This window comes from Humulus lupulus, chromosome 9 (genome assembly GCF_963169125.1).
Source record: "Humulus lupulus chromosome 9, drHumLupu1.1, whole genome shotgun sequence".
NCBI classification, from domain to species: domain Eukaryota; kingdom Viridiplantae; phylum Streptophyta; class Magnoliopsida; order Rosales; family Cannabaceae; genus Humulus; species Humulus lupulus.
Window position 1 is genome coordinate 25,991,694 of NC_084801.1, and position 13,016 is coordinate 26,004,709.

General features: G+C 36.2%; 1 protein-coding gene and 1 long non-coding RNA gene across 2 annotated transcripts; both read left to right on the forward strand.

Moving 5' to 3' along the window:
• Nucleotides 1-8,832: 8,832 nt before the first annotated feature.
• On the forward strand, nt 8,833-10,578 carry LOC133800722 (uncharacterized). The gene is made up of 2 exons (XM_062238754.1): nt 8,833-9,201; nt 9,486-10,578. Exons 1-2 carry the CDS (start codon nt 9,021-9,023, stop codon nt 10,322-10,324), a joined length of 1,020 nt encoding a protein of 339 aa, XP_062094738.1. The 5' UTR covers nt 8,833-9,020; the 3' UTR covers nt 10,325-10,578.
• Nucleotides 10,579-11,129: 551 nt separating this feature from the next.
• LOC133801991 (uncharacterized) lies at nt 11,130-12,268 on the forward strand. The gene is made up of 3 exons (XR_009877106.1): nt 11,130-11,216; nt 11,509-11,956; nt 12,182-12,268. It is a non-coding gene; the product is annotated as an uncharacterized LOC133801991 (long non-coding RNA).
• Nucleotides 12,269-13,016: the final 748 nt, after the last annotated feature.

The window sequence follows — 13,016 nt, forward strand, 5'->3', positions numbered from 1 at the left end:
ATTAGGGAATTCGGGGCATTACATGGGCAGCAGCCTATGCATGGAAGAAGACTGAATTTCTAAAGCATTTTGAAAATATTAAGCGAATGGATCCTCCCAAAGCTACCTATTTGGAGGGAATTGGTTTTGATAAGTGGTCTCGTCCTTTCTTTCCTAGAAAACGATACAATATAATGACAAGCAACTACGCTGAAAGCTTCAACAACAAGACCAAGGATGCAAGAACCTTTCCAGTTACATTTTTTTTGGAATTCATTTTGTTCACACTACAGTCTTGGTTTTTTGAACGACGTAGTGTGACAGAGAAGACTACCACCAAATTATCCAGCCTGATGGAGGCAGATGTATCAAACAATGCTGACAAAGGAAGGTTCATGAATGTCTATGCCCTCGGCCAATTCGAGTTTCATGTAATTGGTGCAAACAGCGATGCTGAGGTGAATTTGATGAAGAAATCTTGCTCATGTGGGGTATTCCAGCTCATAGGCACACCTTGTCCCCATGCAGCTGCAACAACTATAGAGCATGGGGTGAACCTTTACTCTTTGTGTTCATCGTTTTACACCATTGAGTCATGGAGGAATTCGTACAAAGAAACCATTTACCCAACTGGGAACAAGGATGACTGGATACTTCCAGATGACATTAAGAATATGGTAGTTGGTGTACCCATAGAGAAACAACAAGTTGGTCATCCAAAGAAGCCAAAGCTAGGAAGACCAAGGACAAACTGTTGGCCATCCGGCGGGGAAAAAGATGTGAAAATGCATAAGTGCAGTAGATGTGGTGGTTGTGGCCAGAATTTTGTTGTCGTTAATGATTTACATGCTCGATACACAATTTTTTTTAATAACTTAAATTTTAAGCAAAGAAATATAACAAGAAGAGCATGTTCAATGTCTAACATTCTGATACCATAAGTCAACTGTCCATTTGTTTCTGAACAACTCCATGTTGTCATCGCAGATCGTGTGAAGTGGTAGCCTACCCAATAAGTGTTTGATGTGCTTGATGGCGTACACACCACAATCTCCACTGTGAACGAAACATAAACTGCATTAGTAACAAAATCAACATAGAATTTAATTTAAAAAACTTGAAGAAAAACTAGAATTTTGATTACCTGACTTTGGTTTGGGGTACTGAATCAATTGGCATGCGGTGCATGTTGAACTCTTTGCATCTTTTAGCTCCAGGTGGAATCGTCAACCGAGGGTCGTCCTTGAAAAGCTGTGACTGCAATAACAGCGATGGGAACAAAGTAGACCATGACTTCATAAAGGATTGTAGTTGTTTATCACTTATCACTGTCACACCTGAATCATAAACATTCAGAGTCCAAGTAGAAATGGAGGCTTCAACTGCAAACCAATGCGCTTGATGGTAGTTCTGGCACCAATATACAGTGTTTACTCCCTTCCACGACGCCAGAAATTGATTGTCAATTCCCGTAATCATTGACATCACATCTAAATCCCACAAAAACATTTTCTTATCCGCTTCCTTGGCATTCTGATATGTATCATAACGGACGTGGTACCACTTGTGAGAACATAATATTCATCACAACAGCATCTTGCCGATACGCCCCAGGATAGAACTGTCGATGCCTACGTAGCATATGCTTGGCCACATCAATATGCTACAAAAATGATAGGAAAGCAATTGTTAAACCATCTGCCTCTACCCATCGAACCAACATCGAACCCCTATCGAACCCCATCAAACCCCATCGACCTCAATTTAAAGCTACTAGAACTAAACCATCTGCCTCTACCCATCGAATCCACATCGAACCCCTATCGAACCCAATTTAAAGCTACTAGAACCAAACCATCTGCCTCTACCCATCTAATCCACATCGAACCCTATTTAAAGCTGCTAGAACCAAACACCTACCTCTCCCCATCGAACCCAATGTTTATAACAGATAAAAGATATTAATAAAATTACTTACCCCATCATTGATCCAAAACTGTGGTGTCTTCAGTGTCAGAAACCAACTCAGACCATGCACACCAGTTTGGACATCCCTTTTCGTCTTGTTCGGAATATCTCCAAGAAACCACTTGTCGACCGTCCTGTATTATGTAGCAAGTGGCTTCTTCAGAGGGTCGAGGACTAATGGCACGTCATCAATCGTATCTACACGAGCTTTCTTCCTGGTTGGGTTGGTGTAGTCTTCAAATTTCTTAGGTTTGCATCTTTTCCTCTTGGCCAATTCAAACTCTACACCAGCAACATCCCCAGGTTCTATAATAGCAACACCTGGGGTCTCAGGATTTGCTGTGAGTACTATCGGGGGAGGAGTGCCTATGTCATGTACGACAAAATCATCTGGGAGGTCTAGTGAGTCAGAATCAAAATCATTCTCTGTCGTGTCTCTGCGAAGATCTTGTACAAATGTCAAGATCTTATTGACAGCATCCATGATGACTGCCTGGTTCTATAGGATGGTATCATGACGACTCTTGACTCGCTCCCACCTCTCCAACACCTCCCGTAAATCAGGTTGATCAGGACTGGGGTGTACCGATGGGGCCGGGGCCGAGGGTGTGGGGCCGATGGGGACTGGGGTATCCTCATCATCAGGGCCATCAACAAAAATATTGGCTGCCTTTGCAACCTCAGCAGCTATCTCCGCCACCTTCTCAAAATCAGTGGGAGTTTCTACCTCTTCTTCTTGGCCCAACCCAGGATACAAGGGAGCATCACCCTCAGTCAGAGCGCTATAATAATCTATCTCCGAAGGCCGGGGCTTCAACATGGACAACACAATCAACTGCATCAAATACAAAGCATTAAGTTAGTTTGAAACCACCAAAGAATAATGTATTTTGACATAATATAGAAGAACTTACACTCGTCTTCTTGAACATCGGTGCAAGGTCGGCCTTTGAAATAGGACGCTCCTTATTGCTCGACCAACTGAGCATCCTCGGAAGCTGGTTTCCATGGTTAATACCATACTCACGTGCAAACTTGATAACTCTACAAAATAGAGTTATTTTACCACATTTTTATGCTAATTGTTGCTTAGTCTTTGAGTTTTTAAGTAACTTATTAAGTTTTTAAGTAACTTATTAAGTTTTTAAGTAATTTGTAATTTATTAGTCTTATTGTAATTTTTTTAGATTTTTATATGTTTTATAAATATTTTATTATAATATGTTGTAGTTTAATTATTTGAAAAAGATGCAATTTTGAGCTTAAATGTTTAAGTAAATTAAGTTTTAATTAATATTTTCATGGAACTTTTGTTGTATATTTTATTATTGAAAATATTTAGTTTTAATTTAATTTATGTTTGTTTTATAGGAAATTTGTTGTATTTTATTTGCTCTTGAAAAGCAATAAAAATGATGAAAAAAAGGTGGCATTTTTGTGAAAAAAACAAAAGGAATTGGCATTTTCTTTAGCCAGGCCCGTAAGCCAGCCCAGGCCCACACGCCACCTGCCTCCAACCTGTGCCTCCCTCCTGCCCAGTTGCTCCCCTATTTGGCCCAGGCCCAAGCCAGCACTCAGCAACCACGAGCCCGCCTGCTCCAATTAGCCCAGCACACCGAAGCCCAACCTCCTAGGCCCAATGCCACAGCTGCCTGCCACCAGCAACCAACAAGCTGCCTTTTTCCCCATTTTGAGCCCAACAATTGCATTTTTGTACCTTTGTCCCCTATGTCTAAAATGCCACATTTTTTACCCAATTTTCTCACATATTTCACCACAACATCATCAATACACTCTATAATTTACCTCTACTTGCCATATTTACTTTATTTAATTGATTTAATCAATTTAATTAATTTAAGTTGATTATTTTAATGCTTTCATTTGGGCTATAAATATGGAGTTTCAAGACCATTTTAGGGTGCTTAATTTTTGGGTAACCATCTTCTTTCTACCATTTTCTCTCTACCATTCTCTCTTCCATTTTGGGTTTTTCAAGTATGTATTTCATTTATTTTGTAATTTCTATTATAGTTATGTGCTTCTAATCATTTTCATATGATTATTAAGATCATGATGAAGCAACTTGTAACTAGGTAATATTTATGTTGTATGTTGATTTCCCTTGTAATGCACCAATGTTTATGGATTTTTCTTCTTCATATATGTCTTTCATCTTTAATATCTCATATTTTGGATTGTTAGATAATATTGCACTTTGTTCTTCATTTGACAAAAACATAATATTCTTTGTGTAAGATGTGTCATTAAATTGTACACATTCATGCTTAGAACAAAAATATTATGTTTTGCCTTATAAATAATGTTATTTGATTTTTTGTTGTTTCATTAGGTTGATTCACATTAAATACTTTGAAATTATACTTTTTGAAAAGTGAAGAAAAATCTTATATTTTTTTAGAAGTAATTTGTGCTTAAAATTATAAACTATTTGGAAAATGATAGTTTGATTTATTTTAACTATCACTAAAACTTGAGAATCAATATACTAATAAGTATTATTAAACTTACATTTTGTGGATTCTAGTATCTTAATAATCTTTCTTTTAACACTTATTTTCAAATCATTATTAGTTTATTTTTATTCTCTTAAATAATTTTATTTTCAATCTTTTAGTTTATGTTCATAACATTAAACTCATCAATCTTTGGAGCTAGGTTAGAATTTATTAATTTTGGTTTAAAATAGTTTTCTTTTTTATTTTAGACAACTCCTTTGGGTTCGACATCCTTGCTTACACGATCACTATTCTATATGAATGATTCGTGTGCTTGCGATATAAATTTTTAAAACATACCCGTTTTGGGTCCATCAAAATTGCTGGATGGCCTCGTATGCCCAATACTGCAATGCAGGGACATAACCATACAAACTGTATTTTGCTTCTTTCTGTTTCCCCTCAACTTCCTTCTTCTTCTCATAGTTCCTCTTCTGATGATGCATGTTTTTTTGACATGCATCCATAAGCATGTTAAAAGACACCTTCCCCCATGGGTAAGTAAAGAAGTACTCAATGTCCTCCACCATCTTCGGCGAATCTATCCAGACATTTAAGTTGCCCTCTCATGCAAGTAAAACCCCCTCAACAAAGAAACAAATGTCCAACTTGTAGGCATCTTCAACTACAACGCAGTTTTTTAAAGCAACCTCCAAATGCATCACCTTCACCGTTTCTTCATCATTAAAGTACTCCTTGATTAAGCGGTCACTAGTCAAGTGTTTCTTCAAATTAGTCTCAGATGGCCCGACACTGAAGTTCAACCCCGTAACCAAAGCAAACTCGCCTCTACCAAATCTACAAGGTCTAGATCCCAAATTAAAATGCAACTCATCCTCTTTGTTGCACTGGATTTTGCGCAACATTAATTGATGTATGAGAGATGTAGAGAAGTCTAACTTCTCAGCCACGAAAAATTGTTCGAAAGGGGATTCCTTCACCCTTTCTATCAACACGAGCTCCTCAAACTTATCCTTGATTGTTTTAAAGTAACCATTACCCCTATATGTGACTTGACTAGGAAAGTGATTTGTCCAGGGAAAAAGAAACATCAGCATCTGCAAAAAAAAAATAAAAAAATAAAAAAAATACAGTTAAACAAAGTTGCGTGAAAAACCCATCAATAAACATACATGAACCATCGAACCCCTAAGACCCATCCTATCGAACAACCCTAGAGCATGCATCGAACCACCATCGAACCCAACATAAAACCCAATCCATCGAGCATGCATCGAACCCCCATCGAGCATGCATCTAATTTCTTAGGTTTAAACCTGGAACCCATAATGGACCACCCTATCGAACCAACATCGAACCCCTAAGGCCTACCCCATCGAACCAACATCGAACACCATTGAACCCAACAAATACCCAACCCATCAAGCATGCATCGAACCCCCATCGAGCATGCATCGAATCCCTCAATCTTAAACCTGGAACCCCTAATGGGCCTACCCTATGGACCCCAATCGAGCATGCATCGAACCCCCATCGAACATGCATGAAACCCACATGAAGCATAAACCTGGAACCCCAAATGACCTAACCTATCGAACCCAATCGAGCATGCATTGAACCTTATTGAGCCTAAACTTGGAACCCTTAACGACTTAACCTATCAAACTTATCGAGCATGCATCGAACCACCATCGAAACCCCGTCGAACCACCATCGAGCAACCTTACCAGACCCACAAAAATCCCAGACTTCACTCTCAACATACCCACACTAATCCATACATTAACCAACCAAATTCAAACCCAAAACTAGACACAAACACACAACATAATCCTAAAATATAATACTACAAACACAAATTGAATGTAATAAAAAATAAGAGGTTACCTTTGTAATGTCAAACGAGAGGGATGGGATGAGCTCGTGGAGAGGGAGAAACTCGAACCCAGAGGCCCTGGGTTTTGGTAGATATTAAGAGCCGAGGGATGGCGAGCGAGAGACATCGAGAGGGAGACAAGGGACGTGGGACGACGAGAGGTGAGAGGGTGAGAGAGAGAAAGGAGAATCAAAAGGAATTGGGAGGAATTGTGGCAGGGGTATTTTGGGTACTGTCAAAACTTTTGGCATCATTTTGAAATGATAAAAATGTCTAGCATTATTTTGAATTACACCACCCCATTCAGCATAAAAACTCAAATTTCCCTTCTGATATTCTTGTGACTGTAGTCGAGAATCGTCGTTGCAATTGAATGTAGTTGCCACACTGATTGTTGATCTTAGCTACTAGTGATTGGGTATATATATATGTATATCATAGTGGGTGCATGCACGTAAGAAACATTATTAGTATGAATGAACAAGAATACTTTCTCATCCAATTTCTTCTTCTCCATGCCTTACTCTCCTTCTGGTTTTCTGCTATCTGTTTTCTTTTTGGCCATCTAACAGCCAACACTAATTTCTACAGTGTCTTGTCTGGTCTACTAACTTTATTCTCGCGGGTAGGCGTATCATAAAGCCTATACACAATACATTGTTGAAATTAAAAAAAAAAAAACAAATACACAAGTTAGTAACAAAAGTAAATCATGTATTAAAACAAAAGGAACATATCAACATCTATTTTTCATTTTTTATCAAAAGAAGAAAAACATCTATTTTTCATTTATTAATTAACAATCAATTTTAAAAAAAGAAACAAATATAAATTTATAATAACAAATTGTTATCTTATTGTAAATAACTTATTAATTTAATCACATGGAATGCATATACTCACTTGGTATCCAAATATTTTGTTGAAATAAAAAAAAAATAGTATCCAAAGTAAATCACGTGTTAAACACAATAAATTATTATAAAAGAAACATTTAGTACACATTTTTCATTGAACTAACAATTGATTTTGTTTTATTTTATTTTATTTAAAAAAATACCAATTAGTGCCTACCTTTGTTGTCTTAAGCGTGGATGATTGGAAACAACATTAATGATTTGAATGCCCGCAGTGACAATATCATCTCTTTTTTTTTTTCTTAAAAAATGGCCTGAATGAAATCTAAAAATACAACCCATGTATATAATTCTTTTTTTCTTTTTAAATTTCATTTGAATTAATGCAACTGTTAATATTTACTTTAAGATACTTTGAGAAATTTATTATATTTGAGATACTAACTTCATATTAAATCATAGACAATATGATTTATATCACACTATTCATATTAAATCATGCTTCAAGTATTTTATTAATTTATGGCTCATTTCTTTTTTCTTTTTCTTCTTCTTTTTTATCTCTTATATATTATACACTAACCTTTCATTCATATATTTAACATGGTACACGACTGCTGAGTTGTCCAAAAAAAAAAAAAAAAAAAAAAAAAACATATATGGTATTGACATTGAAAAGTGAGAACGGTAACGCATGCCTACCTATAAAATAGAGAAAATGACATTTTAGTGAAGTATTTTGAAAAATATAGGAAAAAGATTATTAAGAGTGCTTTGATTATTTTTAAATCTCATGTGTTACCTTTTATAAAGTGTATTTTATTCATTATTATTATAGTTGTAAAAATTAAAATTATAATAAATTAATTAAATTATATTAATTGTAATAAAATAATGATAAAAAAATCTTATTAATATCGTCAATATTTTTCTTATTAATAAAATGGTATTTTGCCTCATTACCTGTTTGGACTTTGTGTTTTGACAAATTATTTTTTGTACTCTGTATTTTATAAAATGGTTCAAATAGGTCCCTAAATCTGATTTTGATGAACAAATAATTGAGTATAACAACACAGTTCTTAAGCGGAATAACTGTATTTTTGTTCTGAGTGGTTAGTTTGATGAATTATTTATAATTTTAGTTAAAAAAACTTTGATCAAAATTGAGTTTATGAATCTATTTGAACTATTTTAGAAAATATAAGATACAAAAATTAATTTGTCAAAACATAAAATCTACACAGATAATAAAACAAACCCTTAATAAAAATCGCACATTCCCTATATATTTTGCTCTTTCATAGAGTCGACATGAAATGCTAACCATAAACCAAACCAATGAATTCCTACAAGCTTATAACGCTGTTATATAGATTCAGATACCAATAACTGGATCTTGTTATTAGCATTTTTTCTATTTTTAGTTAAAAAAAAAGCATTTTTCGGTAATAATAGTTAATATTTAAAAAAAATGTTAATTAAGTGAAGGTTAAAAATGTAAACGAATTTCGAAAATTAAACAAATAAAAAAAGGGGAGAGAATTAGTGATAGAGAAAGAAGGGGTGAAGAGAAGAAAATCAAATCCCATTGATATTCTACTAAAAAAAATCATTTTTATAAAACGGAGCAAAAAGAAAAAGAAAGTAGTTGGCAACCTGTGGATTCATATTTAATTAATTGAATTGGATTGAATGGGATGAGCTGTTTTTTTGTATTAAACATTCAAAATTAATACATTCCTTTCCTGTACAATTACGCTTAATTCTTTGCTTAAATAGTTTTATTATTTGAGTTAATAATATGTATATATATCTGAGTCCAAACAGCTGACTCGGTTGGTGGCCTCATCATCATCAATGGCGGGAGAAGGCGGTAGTGGTTGTTCTGGACCGGACGATCTTTCCTCCCCCAAGAACAGGATCAAGTTTTTGTGTAGCCATGGCGGCAAAATCCTCCCCAGGCCAACAGACGGCCACCTCAAGTACGTAGGCGGAGAGACGCGAGTCATTGCTGTTCCTCGCGATATTACATTCTCAGGTATGTCCCACCCCCTACATCTCTTTTAATGTTTGTTTGTTTCTCGAAATTACTTTCATGCTGGGAAAATCAACCACGTAGACACGCGTTAAAATGTGATTCAGAACTAGAGAAATGGAATGTATATGCGTGATTTTTTATTTCTGTATCGATTGTGTTTGTAAATTGTATTGTTAAAGCTTTAACTCCTTTGTCGTAACGATATGGTAATATGGACAAAGAAAATGCCTAAACCATATGTATATATGTAATGAAATATGAATTTTGAATTGGCATATTGACAGAGCTAGATAAAAGGCTTTTGGATATGAGTGAAGGGGATAACATGGTCCTTAAATACCAATTGGGCTCTCAGGATCTGGACGCCTTAGTCTCTGTAAGAACTGATGAAGATCTAAAGCACATGCTCCATGAAATCGATCGTCAGGAGACCGAAGGCTTCCCAAAGCTCCGTACTTTCTTGTTCCCTTCTAAGCCTGTCATTGTTATAGACAATAACCCACCCTCTTTCATGGAACCCCATTCCTTTGAGCAGCGTTATATTGATGCAATTAATGGCGTGGTTCGTACAACTCGGAGGCCCAAAATTGCTTCTAGCGCTATACACACTCCCACCTTTACCATTTCCTCTACTTGTTCTTCCCCACATTCCAACTCCCCAGAGCACCGAGGTATTGAATCTGTTGTGGCTGTAGCAGGGCCTGAAATGCTTTTAAATGGGTATCAGAGGAGTGCTAATATGCATAGAGTTCACAGTTCTCCAACCCTTTATCGTTCAAACAGTCCTCAACGCAGCAATAGTGTTCATCGTCCTCAGGCCTATCACTATGGCCCTCCCCACCAAAATAACCATGGTTACCAATCTTCTAAACAGCTCGGTTTGGATCTTCAAAAAGCTGCAGCCACTGAGCGGCTGGCACCGGCTGTGTCATTGGTGAGAGGGGAGTTCAGAAGAGGCGTGTTGGGCCATGGAGTTGATCATCAGTACCACTACCCAAATAGGCATTACAGAGGGAGTGGAGGAGGAGGTGGATATGATGATTTTCTAGCTTATGGTAATTCTCATGGGATTGATAAAGAAGAGAGTCTTCCCAAGAGTCCCAGAAAGAAATTTTGGGAGTAGAATTATATAGTATTAGTATCTAATTATGAAACTTGGATACCTGTGATTTGTACAGACGATTCTTTTACTTTGCAAACTTTTTTTTGAAAATTGTGAGGTTATATAATGGTGTTAATATTAGTCGTGTTGTTTTGTTCTGTGATAATATCTAGGCTGATGTGTAATATTGAATTGAATTCCATAAGATAAATGAATGCTGCACCGGGTGAAGTAAATCCGAATTGTCGGAAAGTTTGAACTCAAGGTTCCTATACTTTATTTTTGGAATAATGGAGCTGTATTCTTTGACTTGCGATATGTTTGGAAAAAATAGAAGGGACAAAAAAAGTATATGAGATGGTAAAATTATAATTCAGTAATTATAAGTAATTTCATTAATATTGTCTGGTAGTAAGTTATGTAATTAGTGCTGGCTTGGTGATCATCGTTTTCTATTATGTATATCAGGTTTTTTTTTCTTTCACTTCAGACCTTTTCATTATGGATCAAGACTGATTTTTCCGAATGAATTAGCCTAATGATACTTGTTGTTGATCGCCAAATTATGACTATACCTTAGGGGTGCTCACTAAGGAGGCCTCAAAGGTTGCTGTGGGTACAGCGATGTTTTATCTCCAAAAATATTGGATGTAGAGCAATGCAAAGAATTGAAAAAGGTTAGAACCATTACAGGGAAAGGTGTAGAATTTGCTAAAGAATATTTTGACTGATTCAAAATTTTACTGCGCTTGCACTTAATTGACAGTGGTTCTTGATAAATTTGTTTAATGTTAACAGCATCAAGACACGACCTTGCTGCTGTACTGAGCTCATGAAATTTGACGTGGGTGGTTCAGCAGCAGTTTTAGGTGTCGCCAAAGATATAGATCAAATCAAATTCCCTGGTGTATAGGTGATCTAATGTTTTTATCTCCCTAGGATAGTGTTAGTTAATGACATAATTGCTTCTTTTTTGTGTATGTATTAACATAATCATGGTCATAGTTATCTCAGTTTAGAATTTGAGTTGGATAACTCTTACTATTGTTCACATCTCTGTGTCTATAGCTACGTGTAAATGTATAATTTTTTTAATATATTAACATTATACAAGGATAATTTCAGTTTAAATTTTGAGTTAGGTAACTCTAATGTTACTTTGTTCTGTTCTGATACTGACCAAGGCTTTTGAATTTGTCCATCAGACCCCTGCTGATGCAGTATGACCTCTCTATCTTCAATATGCCAAACTAAAGGAAAATATGGTCTGGCAAAGCAGGCTATGAAGGTCTATCACCAAGCCACTAAGGCTGTACCAAACAGTGAAAAGTTCAGTATGCATGAACTCTGCTTTAACCATGCAACTGGAAATTTTGGTGTCTAAAAAACTAGGGAGATATGTGAGCAATAGAATATGATCTTTCGGATAAAGATGTGAAGAGAAGAATGTTTTTAAAGCATGCAGAGCATGAAAAAAGCTTGGGAGAAACTGACGGCGATGGTGCGATATTGTCTTTGCATCTCATTCAGATCCACGATCTGATAGGGCTTTCTGGCAGGAATGGAAACATTTTGAAGTGCAACATGGAAATAAAGATACCTTCAGAAAAATGCTTCGGATTAAACCAATTGTCACTACAAAGCTAAAGCCAGGTTAGATTTTAATAATAATAATAATAATATTTTCATATACATCTTGGAGAAGCTATTGATTGCTAGTAAATGTTATTAGATGTTTCTGATGTATGCATTAAGTCTCAGGGCTTGCTGATACATGTCTTTACATGTCGTCTTTCTTTTATTGCACAACTTTCCATAATTAAGTTTGTCTTAAGGAATAACAAATTCTTTACTGATCTTATATTCATTCATTTCCAGACACACTTTGCTCTGCCGGAGTATCTGATACAGAAGAATCAAACCATGGACATTGTTGAGATAGTTGCTGCAGAAATAAAAAGGAACGAAATTACCGAATAATAATCTGGGTTGAGTCGCGGACTAGGTCGCTCTCTTTGAGACGTTCGCGGCACTGTCCAGAAATGTGCAAGCAGACTATCAGTCCCGTCGTCCCCAGGATAAAACATCCCAGTCAATACTGTATCGGACCTCCACTGCACCATAGAGAACCGTCGTTTACCACACCCTTAATAATGCTACTACTCAGAATCGATAAAACTCAGTGCAATTTTTTCAGATCGAAAACTATTGAGAGAGTTTTATCGATTCCGAGCAGTAGCATTATTAAGGGTGTGGTAAACGACAGTTCTCTACAGTGCAGTAGAGGTCCGATATAGTATTGACTGGGCTGTTTTATCCTGGGAACGACGGGGCTGATAGTCTGCTTGCACATTTCTGGGCAGTGCCGCGAACGTCTTAAAGAGAGCGGCCTAGTCCGCGACTCAACCTAGATTATTATTCGGTAATTTCGTTCCTTTTTATTTCTGCAGCAACTATCTCAACAATTTTAAGACGATTAAGTTTCTACCATGACTACCGATGATAACTCTGGTGTTGTTGACATTAATAAACCATTTCGTTTTGAGGGTAACCATTTTAAAAGATGGAAACAGAAGATGTTATTTTTTCTCACAATGAAAAAGGTTAACACTGCTCTGACTACTGATAAGCTTATTGTCTCTGAAAAAGATGACAACGATGAAAAGGACAAACAAACTAAGGCATTAGAGGCTTGGGTCGAAAAAGATTTTTT

Coding starts and splice junctions, on each gene's coding strand:
- LOC133800722 (XM_062238754.1), top strand. CDS start 9,021: ATGGCGGGAGAAGGCGGTAGTGGTTGTTCTGGACCGGACGATCTTTCC. Junction 9,202..9,485: donor TCGCGATATTACATTCTCAG/GTATGTCCCACC, acceptor GCATATTGACAG/AGCTAGATAAAAGGCTTTTG.